General features: G+C 46.1%; 2 protein-coding genes across 2 annotated transcripts in view; both read left to right on the top strand.

Moving 5' to 3' along the window:
- The first annotated feature begins 1,945 nt into the window (after window positions 1-1,945).
- GAMT (guanidinoacetate N-methyltransferase) overlaps window positions 1,946-19,722 on the top strand; it is a 48,649-nt gene continuing 30,872 nt past the window's right edge. Inside the window, exons 1-2 of the mRNA XM_068130704.2 lie at window positions 1,946-2,013; window positions 14,971-15,080. Coding sequence (XP_067986805.2) covers window positions 1,950-2,013; window positions 14,971-15,080 — 174 coding nt within the window. The 5' untranslated portion in view covers window positions 1,946-1,949. The remainder of the gene's footprint in view (window positions 2,014-14,970; window positions 15,081-19,722) is intronic.
- LOC137436700 (uncharacterized) lies at window positions 14,942-17,358 on the top strand. The gene is made up of 2 exons (XM_068130703.2): window positions 14,942-15,080; window positions 15,222-17,358. Exon 2 carries the CDS (start codon window positions 15,331-15,333, stop codon window positions 16,570-16,572), a length of 1,242 nt encoding a protein of 413 aa, XP_067986804.2. The 5' UTR covers window positions 14,942-15,080; window positions 15,222-15,330; the 3' UTR covers window positions 16,573-17,358.

Below are 19,722 nucleotides of genomic sequence, written 5' to 3' on the forward strand. Positions count from 1 at the left end.
GATGGATTGATGATGCGATCGATATGATGGATTGATGATGCGATGATATGATGCGATCGGTATGATGGATTGATGATGCGATCGATATGATGGATTGATGATGCGATCGATATGATGGATTGATGATGCGATGATATGATGCGATCGGTATGATGGAGTGATGATGCGATCGATATGATGGATTGATGATGCGATGCTATGATGCGATCGATATGATGGATTGATGATGCGATGCTATGATGCGATCGATATGATGGATTGATGATGCGATGCTATGATGCAATCGATATGATATGAGGTGATGATGTGATCGATGATTATGATGCGATCGATATGATGGATTGATGATGCGATGATATGCTGCGATCGATATGATGGATTGATGATGCGATGCTATGCTGCGATCGATATGATGGATTGATGATGCGATGATATGATGCGATCGGTATGATGGATTGATGATGCGATCAATATGATGGATTGATGATGCGATGCTATGATGCGATCGATATGATGGATTGATGATGCGCTGCTATGATGCGATCGATATGATATGAGGTGATGATGTGATCGATGATTATGCTGCGATCGATATGATGGATTGATGATGCGATGGATATGATATGAGGTGATGATGTGATCGATGATTATGATGCGATTGATATGATGGATTGATGATGTGATCGATGATTATGATGCGATTGATATGATGGATTGATGATGTGATCGATGATTATGATGCGATCGATATGATATGAGGTGATGATGTGATCGATGATTATGATGCGATCGATATGAGGACATGAGATGATTTGATCAATGATGCGATGATATGAGATAATTTGATCAATGATGCGATGGTACGATCGATGATGTTCGGAATGGTAAGTACAAGGAGAAGGATAAAGTTACGATGGTACAACAGTGCACAGCATTTTGAACTATCAGGTGCATGGCTCGGATACAGTGGGTACGTACTCTGAGCAGCACCAGGTGCATGGCTCGGATACAGTGGGTACGTACTCTGAGCAGCACCAGGTGCATGGCTCGGATACAGTGGGTACGTACTCTGAGCAGCACCTCGAGAGGGAGCAAGTCCTCGCCGGGGAAATCAAGTCACACAGCAAATGGAACACCTTCGCCGAGAGCGACGATGGAAGAATCACTTTCGGCTTCCGCGCCTCCACGATGTTCTTAGTGATGAAATAAAAGTTCAGCTGCTGCACAAAAAGTCCGGGACCTTTCCACACGTCGGAGCCATGGTCCGAAAAATCCTCGTCGCCAATTGTGGTGTTTTTAGTACACAGATGTAGACACGTAGAGGACATGAAGCAGCATCTTTATTCCAGGCAAAATAGGCCTCACTCGGCCCGCAATGTGCAAAAGACGAAAGACCCCAGCAACCACATTCTGTAACTCGTCTCCAAGGACGGACACGGGACACGTGACCGCAGCAATAAATACATGAACGGGGCGTACGTAATAAATAGATGATCGCGGTGTACATAATAAATAGATGAATGCGGCGTGTTACTTGGTCCATATCTCGTCAATCCCGCGTCGTAGAGAGACCTGTGAGGACTCGTTCGACTCGGGAGAGACCCCTCTACCCTGTGGACCGAGTTGTTTCCCGAATCGAGGGATTCTTACAATTTAAAGTTATAGCGTTGCAATTAAACATAAACGTTCATCAAAAACTCATTTCATAAAACTACATAATGTATTGTACTTATATGAATACATTGTGTGTGGAAAAATCCGTTATAAACGTGTTTTTAATCTAAATAAACATCGTCCCTCCATTCTCGGAGCCTCGCGCGAGTCCCTCGATATTAATGTGCAAAAGACCATAGCAACCACATTCCGTAACTCGTCTCCAAGGACGGACACGTGACCGCAGCGTAAGGCGGGGCGAGGCGGAGGGATTCGACGGTTTAAATAAAGCCGCGATGAGGCGGATTTTCATTGGGACCTTCTGCCTTCATCCTGATTTCGTTACCTGCGCCATCAAAGGTAGATGGAGGTTATGTTTTCACTCCTGTCTGTTTGTCCGTCTGTTTGTGAACACAATATCTCAAAACGTTGTGGACGGATTCGGACGAAATTTTGTGGAGATGGAGCGTGTGTGACAAGGACGAAATGATTAGATGTTGGTGATCGCATCCGGCTACTAGAAGTCTTGAAGTAAATCTTCACCATTGGGAGACAGGACCAAAACGATACATAGCGGGATATCTCAAAAAGTTATGGACGGATTTGGACGAAACTTGGTGGACAGGTTGGGTGTGTGACAAGGAAGAATCGATTCGATTTTGGTGAAGATCTGAATATGGATTCGCATATGAGAATTATTTGATTTTTTAAGTGAATCTCACCATTGAGTGATACTAGGACGTGCCCGTACGTGGGTGCCCGTTCCGTGGCCAAAAAAAAAAAAAAAAACAATTTCCAAATTTAAATCAAGTGTACCTCCCTGTCTTTGCTAGCCATGACATTCGATGCCATTGACCATTGCCACTCCTACGCCACGGTGAGGCGACAGGGTAGGATTTGTAGGAGACCTGAAAGTGCAGTGTCAGTATGTATTCCATGTTCGAATTGTATTAGTTTTAAAATAGTTAAAAAAAAAAAAGGTTTGCAAAGCATATCAGCAAATTGAAACAGAATTGAAACAGAGCAGAATTCGTTATTATTATTATATCTATTACTACAAATTATTACAAATTATTACATTACAAATGTTATTCGTTAATGTTAATTCCCTGCCATCACCCTCTGCCATCACCCTCTGCCATCACCCTCTGCCATCACCCTCTGCCATCACCCTCTGCCATCACCCTCTGCCATCACCCTTCCATCACCCTGCCATCACCCTCCCATCACCCTGCCATCACCCTGCCATCACCCAGCCCCATCACCCTGCCCCATCACCCTGCCCCATCACCCTCCCATCTCCCCCCCATCACCCTCCCATCACCCTCCCATCACCCTGCCATCTCCCTCCCACCACCCTCTGCCACCACCCTTTGCCATCACCCTCTGCCATCACCCTCTGCCATCACCCTCTGCAATCACCCTCTGCTATCACCCTCTGCCATCACCGTCCCATCACCCAGCCATCACCCTCCCATCACCCTGCCATCACCCTCCCATCACCCGGCCATCTCCCTCCCACCACCCTCTGCCACCACCCTCTGCCATCACCCTGCCATCACCCTGCCACAGCACCCTGCCACATCACCCGCCCATCTTCCCCCCATCACTCTCCCATCACCCTCTGCCATCACCCTCTGCCATCACCCTCCCATCACCCTGCCATCACCCTCCCATCACCCTGCCATCACCCTGCCATCACCCAGCCCCATCACCCTGCCCCATCACCCTGCCCCATCACCCTCCCATCTCCCCCCCATCACCCTCCCATCACCCTCCCATCACCCTGCCATCTCCCTCCCACCACCCTCTGCCACCACCCTTTGCCATCACCCTCTGCCATCACCCTCTGCAATCACCCTCTGCTATCACCCTCTGCCATCACCGTCCCATCACCCAGCCATCACCCTCCCATCACCCTGCCATCACCCTCCCATCACCCGGCCATCTCCCTCCCACCACCCTCTGCCACCACCCTCTGCCATCACCCTGCCATCACCCTGCCACAGCACCCTGCCACATCACCCTCCCATCTTCCCCCCATCACCCTCCCATCACTCTCCCATCACCCTCTGCCATCACCCTCTGCCATCACCCTCCCATCACCCTGCCATCATCCTCCCATCACCCTGCCCCATCACCCTCCCATCACCCTCCCATCACCCTGCCATCTCCCTCCCACCACCCTCTGCCACCACCCTTTGCCATCACCCTCTGCCATCACCCTCTGCAATCACCCTCTGCTATCACCCTCTGCCATCACCGTCCCATCACCCAGCCATCACCCTCCCATCACCCTGCCATCACCCTCCCATCACCCGGCCATCTCCCTCCCACCACCCTCTGCCACCACCCTCTGCCATCACCCTGCCATCACCCTGCCACAGCACCCTGCCACATCACCCTCCCATCTTCCCCCCATCACCCTCCCATCACTCTCCCATCACCCTCTGCCATCACCCTCTGCCATCACCCTCCCATCACCCTGCCATCATCCTCCCATCACCCTGCCCCATCACCCTCCCATCTCCCTCCCAAACAAAGAATAATAAAAATTGTCTACATGTACATTGTACACACCTTTATGTCGTTAGCACCACTTCATAAGGCACCACGTACGGGCTTCTTCTTTGTTTCCTCGTCCTGGGCAAGAATGCGGAGGCTGCTGGAACTGCCAACCCTAGAGGTCGCCACGTAGAACTGGCAATGGCTGAAGAAGGCTCTTGGGCAGAAGATCCCAACATGGTGTAGCGACTGCCAAAAGAAGTTGTGCATGTATTTTGATGAAATCTTTTCGTAACAATTTTTCTTCAAGTAATAAATAAATAATAAGAATTGTCCACATGTACACACCTGTATGTCGTTAGCAGCTCTTCATAAACAACATTGCTGAGGAAACGGCACTTCTCCAGGAGATCCTCACATGGTGTACAACTGGCAAAAGAAGTAGTGCATTTATTTTGATGAAATCTTTTCGTAACAATTTTTCCTCAAGCAAAAAATAAAAAATAAGAATTGTCCACATGTACACACCTGTATGTCGTTAGCAGCTCTTCATAAACAACATTGCTGAGGAAACGGCACTTCTCCAGGAGATCCTCACATGGTGTACAACTGCCAAAAGAAGTTGTGCACTTATTTTGATGAATTCTTTGCGAAACAATGTTTCTTCAATCAATAAATAAAAAATAAGAATTGTCCACATGTACACACCTGTATGTCGTTAGCAGCTCTTCATAAACAACATTGCTGAGGAAACGGCACTTCTCCAGGAGATCCTCACATGGTGTACAACTGCCAAAAGAAGTTGTGCACTTATTTTGATGAATTCTTTGCGAAATAATGTTTCTTCAATCAATAAATAAATAATAAGAATTGTCCACATGTACACACCTGTATGTCGTTAGCAGCTCTTCATAAACAACATTGCTGAGGAAACGGCACTTCTCCAGGAGATCCTCACATGGTGTACAACTGCCAAAAGAAGTTGTGCACTTATTTTGATGAATTCTTTGCGAAATAATGTTTCTTCAATCAATAAATAAATAATAAGAATTGTCCACATGTACACACCTGTATGTCGTTAGCAGCTCTTCATAAACAACATTGGTGAGGAAACGGCACCTCTCCAGGAGATCCCAACATGGTGTACGACTGCCAAAAGAAGTTGTGCACTATTTTTGAAGAATTCGTTCGAAACAATTGTTCTTCAATAAATAAATAATAATAAAAATTGCCTACATGTCCATTGTACACACCTTTATCTCGTTAGCACCTCTTCATAAACAACGTTGCTGAGGAAACGGCGCTTCTTCTTTGTTTCCTCGTCCAGGGCAAGAATGCGGAGGCTGCTGGATCTGCCAACCCTACTGGCCGCCACGTAGAACTGACCATGGCTGAAGAAGTCTCGTGAGCAGAAGATCCCAACATGGTGTAGCGACTGTCCTTGGGATTTATTCACAGTCATGGCAAAGCAGGGTCGTACCGGAAACTGCCGACGCCGCAGAGTGAACGGGAACATGTTGTCAGATGGACTCAAGGTTATGCGTGGAATGAGCAATGTGCGTCCAGAATTGACACCCATCACAGATTGTGCAACCAACAGATTTGGAAGGATCTGAAGTATGATGTACCTTGAGCCATTGCAGTGCCCGCTCTGCTGGTCGAAGTTTCGCAGCAGCATGATGACCATACCCACCTTGAGAGAGATACGATGTGGCGGCATACCAGATGGACAGAGGGTGTTCAGGAACTCAGGCGGATACAAATGATCACCCTCAGATTCCGCTGTATCGACGCTACAGCAAACATGTTCCTCCCCTGGAAATATGGTCGTCATGTAGGCATTTACCTGATCGACTTCAGAATTGGTCGGACATAGTATAACACGCTCGCAAAGCCACTTGGGGTTGCTAATGTTGTTATGCAAGTCTTCGTACACCCAAGCGACAATATCCTGAAGTTTTTCACCAGGAAGAATGAGCGGTTCCCTGAGCTCAATAGCAAATTCACCCTCTTCTGGATTGACAGGAATCTTCCCTTCACCCAGATCCAGCAGGAATTTTGCAAAAGCAGATTCGTCCTGTTGTTCTCCAGCACCCTGCATGATCCTCATGTTTACTCTGAGACGAAGAATCTGCACTTTTCTCCACAGGTATGAGCTCTTGAAGCACCTTCCAACTATGTCAATACGGCTACCGTGTGGCACAACAGTAAGGATTTGCCTCCAGTCACCACTGAAAACCATTGCGATGCCGCCAAATGGTTCCTCGGAGCCCCGAAGCCACTGGAATGTTCGATCTGCTGCCTCCAATGCGCGACGATCCATCATTGAAACCTCATCCACCACCATCAGATTAGTCATGCGTATGAGTGCTGCAGTGGTGTCATTTTCACTGATGTTGCAAGTGGACTCATCAGTGAGAATGAGAGGACACTTGGTCCTACTATGGAAGGTGGCCCCTTTAGGCAGCAGCGTAGCTGCAATACCACTTGCAGCAGTTGCAAGAGCCACTTTGCCCATTGCGCGCACTTTGTTGAGTATATGAGACAATGTGAAGGTTTTCCCAGTCCCACCACTTGCATCAACAGCAAGCATGCAGCCATGGCCGTGTTCCACACTCCACATCACTGTATCGACAACAACGCGCTGCTCGTCATTAAGAAGGCACTCTGTTTGAGCGATGTGAGCCTCAAGTTCTCCTATATTGTGCACTGTTTCGTGCTCGATGACGCGCGGAATGCGAGACTGGAAATGAACTGGGTCAGGCTCAGGAAGGCCAAAGGTCCTACTGAGCGAAAAGCCGTGGCACTCAACTTTGTTCCTCAGCTCTAGTAGCACTGCACTCACAATGCGTCCATTTGGAACATTCACACCTGCAGCACGCATGAAGTCCTCGCACAGCACATACTTGTGCCTTTCCCAGAACTGCACGTGGTTGCCTCTGAGAACGAATATGAGCATGTTGGCAAATACTTCGCGGACTGCAGGGCCAAAAGCAATATTTGCAGCCTCTTCCATAACAGAATCCACCTCCTGGTCATTGTCAACGATGCCATATGCAATGCAGGCTGCCAGATAGGTCTCCATGACCCTACCACCAACACGACGGAGATCCAGAAAGCATGTGGGGCCAGGCACGCGGTACAGTAGCATGCGGAGATAGTACAACTCGGCAGTATGGGAGTTGACGGGAATAATGGGGAGCCGCCCAACCGTATCAGCCTTACGGTTATCCTGGAAACTCAGCCTTCTCTTCCGCAATTGAAACCTTTTCCTCAAGTAGGTGAAGTGCTGGAATACATCTGGATATAGAACATGACGCATGTGTGGATGGAGATTCATGGCTTCGAAAAAGGCGGTGAGGGTTGTTGCAGGGGGTCCTGACTCTGCCACGTTCTGTATGGCACCTTCGTCAGTGAACGTGATCACCTGCTCATCCTGTAGATGGAGTGCCAGCATCTCGACTGGTGGGTACTTGCGTTGAATGGGGAAATCGTATATGCGCCAGTATCCCTCAGATGCGGTGATGTAACGCCCTAGTTCGTAGCGTGCCACTTCATCATGTCGTAATGCCTCTCGCATCCTCTCATGAGGCTCTAGTCTGACCAGGCACTGGTCCGGGCCCTTTTCAAGGTATTTGTACAGGTACTTGACACAGGTGACAGCACAGACGATCTCAAGGTTGATGTGAGCATCGTACCTGAGGACAATATATGGATTGTAAGGCACAACCCATGCATTGTTAACTAATACGTTAGCACCGCCTCGTATTGTCTTCATGATGGGATCACCAGGTGCTGCTTCTGCCCGTCTTCTGTACAGGGGATAGGAGTCATCAGAGAAGCTTGTCGTCTGACGTAGGGCTTTGGGATAGTCCTTTGTGCACTTCCGGTCTGCCATGCAAGGGCTCAAGATGTTCCATTCCCCACAGGGGCCGTGAATCATGTGTGATGTCACAATACGGTGTAGTTCCGGATTTGTGAGGCTGTCAGGAATCTCAGCAGAGACCACGCGATCGACATCTGCAGGTGTTCTGGGCTTGTCGGGAGGTACCACGGTCAGGAGCATGTGTATATGGGGAAGGTGACGCTTTTGCGTTTCCTTCACCATCACGTAAGCGTCCACATGCCCCAAGATGTCATGCTTGAGGAGGTCTGCGAGGAGTGCTTCCACCTTCATATGAAACACCCGGGCGATGATATCAGGTCTTGCATTGGGTGGCTGACCCTCAAAAACCGATGCTTTAATTTCTGGCCACTTTGGGTTGCAGGTGAAAGTTAGGAAAAAGTCTGGCTTTCCCTTGACTCGGACTAAAGCCATTGCATCCTGAAACTCTTTGGCATACCAACGTGGCGACCCATAAATTGACGGAGGCAGAATGGTGAGGCGTCCAGGTAGCACCTCAGCATCACTGTTTAACGCATCAACGATGATCTTATACTTTTCTGCCTTAATTGACTTCTGGTTGCAGCGAATCCAAGTGAGACGGTGTGACTCAATTTTTGCCATCATGTCGCATACGTACTGCTGTGTCAACCTTCCACCACGAAGCAGTAGATTGAAGTGATGAGTAGGATCACGTACTTGTAGATGGTAGCGGTAGAAAGTTGTTGGCGTAGTCCCTGCCAACTCAGTGTGGTACCCCTGAGAGCCGCAGGGTAGCAGAAGTATGTATGATAGTGGGTCATACGCTGGATGCATGGCGTCTATTGTCTGTAAACCTCCTCCCCTGAGGTGAACAGCGACTGCCAGCCTTCCAAACTGCTCAGTTGTCATAGCCCCTGGAGCAATGACAGCCACATCGCTGTCTGCTGAGGGAAGGTTGACGGTACCATGATGAAGGTCTCGGCGCCGCGTGCGACCTGTTAACACAATATTCAGTTCATTGGCGCTATCATTATGAACCACATACTCAATGGCTGATTTGAATTGCTGGACGTATGGGTTGCACTCATGAATGGCCTGTTGTGCTCTTAGCAAAAACTGTTCATTCAGGCCACTGTTTGAGGTGTGGGCACGACGATAATCCAGCTCATGGGCTGGATCGTGAAAGTAGATCTGAGCAAAGCGTGGGGTACAACCCAGATCGGCAAGAGGAGCACCAATGTAATGGTAAACCTTACCTTGTATGCGCACTCCAGGATTGAAGCCAGGCATACGTATCTCTCGGACACCGATACTTGCCATTGCCAGCGCGTTGTTGTACTGTTTGGCGTGCTTCACAAAGTCCTGGTTAAGGAAAAGGTTTTTAATAGCATCTGGAGGTTGTGATGGAATTGAACCGGGTTTTGGATTCGTAGGATCATGCATAAGAACGACCTTGCCGTGGTTGCAGCAAAATCCTCTTCTCTCCTCATGCCACACCAAAGCAGCACAATGCGAGCATTTAGGGCATTGAAATATTGAGGTCCTGCTCAACGCGTGCCTGTACTCACCATGAAGGACCTCTCGGAAGAAATCGGTATCATCGAATCGAGCAAGGTTGCGATTGTCATGGTGAGCCTGCTCCAGTCTCACACGGTGTACATCCTCATGACGCAGGGCATCCCTTACTTGCCGGTCTTCTCGCTGGTGAGGGATTTCTTCAGCACGACGCCTTGTCATGCGTCCAGTGTTGTCTGCCAAGCGAGCAGTCCGATCTTCATCCGTTTCAGCTGCACGACGCCTTGTCACGCGCGTAACGTCGCGTGTCAAGCGAGCAGCGCGTTCTTCAGCAGTTGCAGCTGCACGACGCCTTGTCACGCGCGTAACGTCGCGTGTCAAGCGAGCAGCGCGTTCTTCAGCAGTTTCTTCTGTACGACGCCTTGACATGCGTCCAGTGTTGTCTGCCAAGCGAGCAGTCCGTTCTTCATCCGGTTCTTCTGCACGACGCCTAGTCACGCGCGTAACGTCGCGTGTCAAGCGAGCAGCGCGTTCTTCAGCAGGTTCTTCTGTACGACGCCTTGACATGCGTCCAGTGTTGTCTGCCAAGCGAGCAGTCCGTTCTTCATCCGGTTCTTCTGCACGACGCCTAGTCACGCGCGTAACGTCGCGTGTCAAGCGAGCAGCGCGTTCTTCAGCAGTTTCTTCTGTACGACGCCTTGACATGCGTCCAGTGTTGTCTGCCAAGCGAGCAGTCCGTTCTTCATCCGGTTCTTCTGCACGACGCCTAGTCACGCGCGTAACGTCGCGTGTCAAGCGAGCAGCGCGTTCTTCAGCAGTTTCTTCTGTACGACGCCTTGACATGCGTCCAGTGTTGTCTGCCAAGCGAGCAGTCCGTTCTTCATCCGGTTCTTCTGCACGACGCCTAGTCACGCGCGTAACGTCGCGTGTCAAGCGAGCAGCGCGTTCTTCAGCAGTTTCTTCTGTACGACGCCTTGACATGCGTCCAGTGTTGTCTGCCAAGCGAGCAGTCCGTTCTTCATCCGGTTCTTCTGCACGACGCCTAGTCACGCGCGTAACGTCGCGTGTCAAGCGAGCAGCGCGTTCTTCAGCAGTTTCTTCTGTACGACGCCTTGACATGCGTCCAGTGTTGTCTGCCAAGCGAGCAGTCCGTTCTTCATCCGGTTCTTCTGCACGACGCCTAGTCACGCGCGTAACGTCGCGTGTCAAGCGAGCAGCGCGTTCTTCAGCACTTTCTTCTGTACGACGCCTTGACATGCGTCCAGTGTTGTCTGCCAAGCGAGCAGTCCGTTCTTCATCCCTTTCAGCTGCACGACGCCGTGTCACGCGCGTAACGTCGCGTGCCAGGCGAGCAGCTCGTTCCTCGTCAGATTCCATTGCGCGTGCACTACGTGCAGCTTCGTTCCTTCGTTCTCGTAAACGACGACTCGATTGGGGCATTGTCGTTATCTACAATCTATCTATAAGATAGACAGTAAGTAATAAGTATATAGCCGGTAAGTATAGAGCACTTCCGTAAGGCCGGAAGTGAAGTCTACACTGTCCGGAAGTTCGCATATCGCATATCTATCTATCTATCTATTAATGCCCAATTATTCAATTATCGCCAACGTATTTTGGCTTTTTGCAATTTAATCGCAAGGAAAAGTAGAAAGAGAAGAGGGAAAAAAAGAAAAGCCGTGCCTTGCTGCAAACAGCTGCTGCAAACAACAACAACATGGAAGGCTGCACTGTCCGGAAGTTGGCATATCGCAGTTACGATTATTTTAGTGTTAATGGCCAATCATTCAATTAGCGCCAACGTATTTTGGCTGTTTGCAATTTAATCGCAAGGAAAAGTAGAAAGAGAAGAGGGGAAAAACAGAAAAGCCTTGCAGTAACGCATTAACGCTTGCATTGCATTAACGGTTCGGCACACGTGATAGCTCGCTGCTCTCTGATTGGTTGAAGCGTTTTTTGGACATATCTCGGTAAGTAATTGTCCGATTAATATGAAACCTTGAAAAGGCACATCCTCGGGTCCCCAGCAATATACCTGGCAAGTTTCAAGTATATCGGACCCGTGGTTGTCGAGAAACAGCGGTCACAGACACACAGACACACAGACACACAGACACACAGACACACAGACACACAGACACACAGACAGACACACAGAGATTGCTGGAATTATAGATAGATGGCCACCAGGTGGAGGTGTGCTCACTTCCCAACAAGCCGTTCGAGTTTAAACTGATTTGGCGGCGGATTGACTGCGCGGTGTAAGAGATTCAATTTCCTCTCTGCTCTCTCGAGTTGTTTGCTATTTTAATGGTCAGAACAACGATTGCCGACAGGAGTTTGGTTATTGTACGAGGAGAATAATAAGGTAAGTTTGATGTTTGTGACATTTGTAGTTTTTAAATTATCGTCGAGGAAACAAATCGCGCTTTTACCTCAGGCTATGGTCTTGACTAGTTGCTAGGCCGCACCAGTTTTCGACGAATAAAGGGGTCAAAATTAACTTTTTGTATTTTCTTTTTCGTATCGCTGGATGCCTGAGGTTCGGAGCTTTCTGTGCATGTCAATGTGGATTGTCCATGAATGGTTTAGGAATCCCGAGTTCGGACTTTGGGGAAAAGTTCCTCTGGTATAAATCCTTATGGTGAAAATTGCGGTTTGCTTTGTGAGCTCTGACCGGTTTATTTTAACACGGATTTTATTTCTGTGTTCGGATTTGGGAGTTGCTTCATTCATGTCGTTACGCACAGCAGAGTGATTTCATTCGGTGAAAAGAGTACAAGGAAACTTCTAGAATGTGTAAAGTGGATACAAGTGGAAGGAAGTCCCGATTCATTTTTTTAATAACTAACAACGGTACCCGCTCTATGGGCGGGGCTTCAATTGGGAAGCCCATGAAAAGGCAAATTATCAGAAATTGAAGGTTTTTATTTTATTTTAAACGATTCATATAAACATCCGTTGAATCATATCACACGCAAATCATCAAAATCTAAACAGTACGTGGCGCCCATTTTGAAAAAAGATTGAATTCTGCAAAATGGAAGCGGGCGCTACACTTCTCAGTCGCACGTTTATGTGTGAAGAGTGCGCGCCGAATCTGTAACACGGAAGCGGCCGCTACACCTGTTTCTCAGTCGCTTTGCACACGCTGCCGTGTTTCTTCGGAGCCGCCCGTTTATATCGGAAGAGTTCGTCAGGAGTCGATCTACTCTCTCCTGGTATGTACAATTCCATCAAAAGCCACATCACTGTTCATATCGGCAAATATTATTCCATCGTGTTTGGAAAAATTGAAAAGCTTGGAAAAATTGGAAAAACAATATTGCCGATTTTACTCCCAGGGGTCCCAGGAATACCCACCCAAAATATCGTTACCACCCAAAATATCGTTGCGATCGGTTGAGCCTTTTTTGCGGTACCTTCAAACGGACAGACGGACATTTGGTGAATTATAGTATTAAAGATGGAGGTGGATTAATTTATCTTTTAATAAGAGCTTTGATAACTTGTTTAATAAATAATTTCAGTTCACGAAGAATAAAAATATATATACTCAGTTTGATATTAACCACATTATTGCTTTAACGCTTGTGAAAGGTTTTACTGGTTAATTTGATTACACGAGATGACAAGATCACGACTCAAAATTCACAGCAACACAGGTTTAACAAGAAAGAGCAATCATAGATTGCAGACCCTTGCCAGGATGTTTTCAGTGTTTTTTTAAGGCTTTTGTGTTAAAACATATATGGCAGCCGAACCACGTGACTGATGACGTCATCATTATTTTTTTCTCCGCTAATTTATCCCTAGATTATGCTCAATAAATTTCCTCTTGATCGGATGACGTTTTGTACTTGTCAAATTATGACGTCATAATGGAGGAACCTATGACATCATCATTAACATATTTTATTCCCCATGGAGAGTTCTTTACAATGAGCAATGTCTGAATTTTTTATATTCTGCACTTTCGGAGATACAGAGGTGCAAAGTTTTTCGGTTTTTCCAAGATGGCGGCCGAACCACGTGACCTATGACGTCATAATTATGATTTAAAAAATATACAGGTGGATTGGCAGCAATGGTGAAAATGTCCTTGTCAATCGGACCAACGGTTGCAGAGAAAAATCATATTTATTCTGTGCTGACAAACAAACAGACAGACAAATGAAAAATCACTCATAGAGCGACACTTGGCAAAACAGAACAAAGTAGAATGGCAGTCCGTAGAGCATCCTTTTGACCTCAAAAATAATTCGTGGCTGAATTCAGTGACCTGATATGCAAAGTTATGCAAATAGCACAGGGCCCAGAACACTGCCTTGGGGAACTCCAGCCTGAACAGGAAGGGGAGATGAGAGAAAACCATTCAAGGCCACACGTTGACTGTGACCGGAGAGGAAGTCCGCAAGCCAAGCGTGGAGATTTCCATGGATACCATTAGAGGAGAGTTTGGTGAGCAGGAAGTGGTGCCTGACCTATCGAAGGCATGACATATGTCAAGGGAGACAGCTCTGATTTCCTGTTTAGCATTGAGGACCTCCATCCATTGTTCCATTGTTGAGACAGCAGAAGCAGAATATCCAGATCAGAGTGGCTTGGTCTGAATCCAAAATGTTGATCAGAAATCAAGCCATTAGGGAAGAGGAAGGATTTAATATCAGAAGTGTTGATAGATTCCATGACCTTGCTGATGATTGGGAGTAGGCTCATTGGTCTATAGTTGCAGGGATCTGTTTTTGCACCTTTTTGTGTAAAGCAGTAATGTTGGGTTCCGGTCACAAGATTTTTAGACGAACAGAACGTTGAGGCATTCAGCTTTGTCACGTGCGGAGTCAGCTGTGAAGCCGTTTGAGGTAAGGGAGGGGATGGAGGGGGAACAAACACCAGAAACAGATTTGACCAGACGCCACCAGGATTTGGAGGAGGGAGGCAGGTTTGAGAGTTCAGTCTTGAGAGTAGAGAGATATTATTTCCTGGCTCTCCTCAGGGTAGACACACACAATTGTTCCGAGCTTTGTGAAAGGAAATTTTGAGATTTTTTTTACGCCAGTAAATTCCAGAATTTCTATTCGATAAATTTTACAATCTTTCTTTTATTTAAATTGAATTAAATACTTGAACACTGTTGAACACAAATCGCCTTCTTGGTACTTCCAATAACCTACGGTTTAGCCGTACTTGGTCATGTGAAATAGGGTGGTGAATAAGGGTGATACAGTAGAAGACTGCTTCAACAGCGCTTAACATCGGGAATTTTTCTTTTTAACAATCTTTAACTTCATTATTATATTTAAATGGGAGTATACATTCCATGACGTAACATGTTCTATGAACTCTCGACATGTTTTCAATCTAATTTCCCTGTAAAAGACTGATGCTGATTTGTACACAGATGATGTCTTTCCTGTGAATGTGAATGGCAGAAAACATAACAACGATTCATCTGTCACAGAAGATTCAAAATGTGCTTCTGAAAAGGAACATTCAGATGATATTCACATTAGAAACGGAAGTGCTTCCTGTTTTGCAACTGGTGAGTGGAAATGTAAAAAATTAACTTTCGATCTTTTGTGTTGAGAAAATAAATAATTTTGGGAAATGTGTTAAATATTTTGCATTTTGGTTTTAACAAAAAAAAAATTGCTGTGTTCTTTGTTTCTGTTGAACAATCCAGAAGTAATATGGGACAAATAAGGTCCAGTTGCAGCTTGACGGTGAGGAAGAAGCCTTTTTTCAAGAAATAATCATGAAATCAAGACTCGCTTCCTATAAAATACAAGTGCATGTCTGGGACTCGCAACACCAAGATTTACGTTAAATTAAACAAAAACAAAAAGGTTCCAGAAAAGCGAATACGTTACAAGTGTAATGTGTGCAGAATGGATTTTGCTTCAACGAGTAACATCAAAATACACATGAGGATCCACACTGGAAAACGCCCCCACAAGGGCACTATCTGTGATAAATGTTTCTTGACAAAAAGCAATTTGAATAAACACATGAAGATCCACACAGGAGAGCGACCTTACAAATGCTCGATCTGTGATAAAGGTTTCTCTCAAAACAGCCATTTGAAAGAGCACATGTTGACACACACAGGAGAACGACCTAACAAATGCTCGATATGTGATAAATGTTTCTCTCAAAAAGGCGATTTTAATGCACACATGAGGATCCACACAGGAGAGCGACCCCACAAATGCTCGATATGTGATAAAGGTTTCTCTCATAGCAGCCATTTGAAAGTGCACATGAGGATGCATTCAGGAGAGCGACCTTGCAAATGCTCGATATGTGATAAAGGTTTCTCTCATAGCGGCAATTTGAAATCACATATGATGATCCATACAGGAGATCGACCTCACAAATGCTCGATGTGTGATAAAGGTTTCTCTCATAGCAGCCATTTGAAAGTGCACATGAGGATGCATTCAGGAGAGCGACCTTGCAAATGCTCGATATGTGATAAAGGTTTCCCTCAAAAAGGAAGTTTGAATGCACACATGAGGATCCACACAGGAGAGCGACCCCACAAATGCTCGATATGTGATAAAGGTTTCTCTCATAGCAGCAATTTGAAAAAGCACATCTTGACCCACACAGGAGAGCGACCCCACAAATGCTCGATATGTGATAAATGTTTCTCTCAAAAAGGCGATTTTAATGCACACATGAGGATCCACACAGGAGAGCGACCCCACAAATGCTTGATATGTGACAAAGATTTCTCTCAAAACAGCCATTTGAAAGTGCACATGAGGATCCATACAGGAGAGCGACCTTGCAAATGCTCGATATGTGATAAAGGTTTCTCTCATAGCGGCAATTTGAAATCACATATGAGGATCCATACAAGAGTTCGACCTTACAAATACTCGTTATGTGATAAAGATTTCTCTCAAAACAGCCATTCGAAAAAGCACATCTTGACCCACACAGGAGAGCGACCTCACAAATGCTCGATATGTGATGAAGGTTTCTCTCGAAAAGGAACTTTGAAAACGCATATGAAGATCCATACCTGAGAGCTGAAATCTGAAATACCCAGAAATGAAAAATGAGGTGAAGAGGATTTCAAGATTGAAGAAACCTGAAATTGTACCAGTGATAGTCGGAGCAACAGGGAATCCGGTTGATCAAGAAAACCCTAACTGAGGACTGAAAAAGCATTCCGGGGAATATCACGACAAACAAGCTGCAGGTGGAGGCTGTCAGAGGTTAATTGAGGATTCTAAAAGGAACCCTTGGGACAAAGCTAAGATAATAAAAAATGCCACCCCCATCTACATCCTCCAACTAAGTTCAAAGAAAATGACAGCTTAAAAAAAATGTAAATTTGTTAATTCGGTTTTCCATATTCTCATAACAGGATTGTTGGAAACTTGTTGCCAAAAACTCAAATGTTAACAAAACTTAATCTCTCAATCTGATCTTGGATCTCATGGTGCTTCTTTCAGGGTCTTCCTTAGGTTGCCAGTTTGTTATTCTTGTCTCTGTCCTTGCCATGTATTCAGCCAAGTTCCATTTGAATTTTTTGATTGTGACCAGTGTTTAGGAATTTTGTTTTCTATCTAATTTAGTTGTTTTTCTTGTCCCTTTTTGGTTATGCTCAGATGGCGTCTTTCAATAGCAGTTTGAACATCAATTTTTACTCAATCTTTGCTGTAGTCCATATTTCATTGCCATGTGTGATATGGGGATAACAACCTTGTTGTAAAATAGTTTATCAGAAGAAGGCTCCTGCCTATGTTTTTCATGAAACTTGAATTTGTGTAAAGTTTTGCAATAAAGAGAGGTCCTAAAAGCACAAATGCACTGTTTGTGTTATTGTGAACTAACAGGAGTACCCGGCGTTGTGGGGGGGGAGGGGAGTGGAAGGGGGAGGTGAGGGGAGAGGGAGGAGAAAGATATACGACATATATATCCTTTGGGGGGAGAGGTGGCTTTGACAGGCCCTCTGTTTTGGGGGAGGGGAGGTGGTGGGGGTAAGGAAAGGAGGAAAAGATTTCCCGTGCAAAGAGTGCTTCATAACCTTGGTGTTGCACAGGTATAAAAAGGAAATTGTAATACCCTCTGCCACCATCATTAGGTGGCGCTACACAGTACACATTTACTTGGAGAAGTTACGCCCCTGTCCCAGACCCCCCCCCCCCCCCTGCATGAGGCCACGGCCACATAGTCTATGTTACCCCCCCCCCCCAACTCCCCCAAGATAAAGTTGTTTTTGTACCCTGAGTAAAGTATTGTCACGTGACTCCCCCTTGGTTAATACCGGGGAAATCACGGATAGCCAAAGCCAGCTTTAACTCCAAAGGCGTTCAGTTCAATTAGCGGATTTCACGATATATACGCGGGAGGAAGAAAGAAGAAGAGGAGGCTGAAGCTTACCTGTCGCTTTCGCTTGCAGTTCCGAAGCCTGCAAAGAAAATAACTCACACAAAGATGGATTTAGAAATGTACAGAGAAAATAATGCAACAATTTATTACAACAGATGTCGGGACAAGAAAAGTGCGACGATAATAAATACGGTTCCTATATGGAGCGCTCCCACACCAGACTTACAACACAGATGAAGGGAAGATAAATAAAAATAACTGTGTGTGTGCACTTAACTCTGATCAGCTTGTGGGCTTTGTCAGGGTCTCGCCAGGGTCTGCAAATTGGTCCGGCCGGCGTGCGCACACACAAAGTGCATTGGCGGGAACTAGGCCTCATTGCGCCCGTTCGCGCTGCAGCGCTCGCACCAGGCCTCGTCACGCCGCATCGGCACGTCGCACGTCGTTTTCGCCTGCAGAACCCTGCACGTCTCCCGGTGGTGTCTCTGAACACTTTGTCTCTCCACCAAAGTCCGATCCCAACAAGAGGAGGAATATGTCGGTGTAAAGGGCAATTAGCAAGGGTCCAGGGTCAGTGAGCAAGGGGGGAGGGCAAGAAGAAGAGAGACAAAATGTCTGTCCTTGAGCTCTTTTGACATGGTGTCCTGACGTCATCAGCGCTTCTCCATCAATCAGCGCGCCGCTTCTTGCTCGCCTCTGGCGTCCTCTGTGGTCTTCACCAATCGGTCGTCTGGCTCCTTCTCGGGCTTCTTTCCACCAATCCGCGGGAAGCTTCTTCACGAGTCTCCCGGGCGTATCTTCGGCCTGCTTGTCTGAGTGTGCTTGCCAGGCGGGATTGTTAGCCCTGATGCTTGATGCCTGGCTTCCGGTTGGATTTTATTGTTGGTAATAATTAATTAGTGTACTAATGGCGATGGATTCCTAGTGTCTATGGTGTGGTGCCATAAAGGACAAAGGATAAATCACATAGGGCAAGACTTACAAGGGATAATTTACCCTTATGCCCTAATCTAGTTAACATGCCCAGCCCCCTCGTGACGGGGACAAACATACAACTTAATCCGAACACACGGTTCACACAGGTCCTCTACTTATTGTACATCGAAATGGTTCTTCCACACGACAATCGGAGCATGATACCTACACAAATGTACCTGACTACATATCACTACCCCACAAATATAACAGTATAAAAGCGTTTATAGCTGGAGTACCCAGCGTTGCTCAAGCAAAACAGAAACATTAACATATTTGAAATGAGGGAAAATATAATGGAAAAGCAATTAAATCCAAATCATCATCCATCACAAATGTCAAATCATCATTTTACCTTTTCGTTGAATATATATATGCTGGTGAATGTGCCATTCATCACGTTTCTGCGTTAAGTATGATCACGTTCAGGAAGAAGAAGAAGCCTTAACACCAACTTCGACCTCTTCCTGAATTGTTTTATTATTTGTGTTCTAATGTCTGGTGATTGTTTTGTATTTATTTATGTGAATGTGTAATTGTATATAACTCATTAATCAAAAAGGCTTTGGCACTTTGGGATGATTTAAAAAAAATCCAAAACAACAAATTTATCTTTTTGCCTAAAACACTTCCAGGCACTCACTGATGAACCTCTGAAAGTTTGATGAAGATCCATTCAGCCATCCCTGAGAAAAGTGAAGACCTGAGAAAAAAAAGTAAAAGCAGTGGGGTTTATTCCTCGAACCCACAAACACAGATAAGAGACAAAGAAAATTCACAACACAAAAAATGAAATGCAACAATAAAGGATTTAATGAAAATAAATGCATGAGAAAAGAATGAAAGGCGAGGTAAAAACTATA

The sequence above is a fragment of the Myxine glutinosa genome, chromosome 11 (genome assembly GCF_964187855.1).
Source record: "Myxine glutinosa chromosome 11, kmMyxGlut1.1, whole genome shotgun sequence".
Lineage (NCBI taxonomy): Eukaryota > Metazoa > Chordata > Myxini > Myxiniformes > Myxinidae > Myxine > Myxine glutinosa.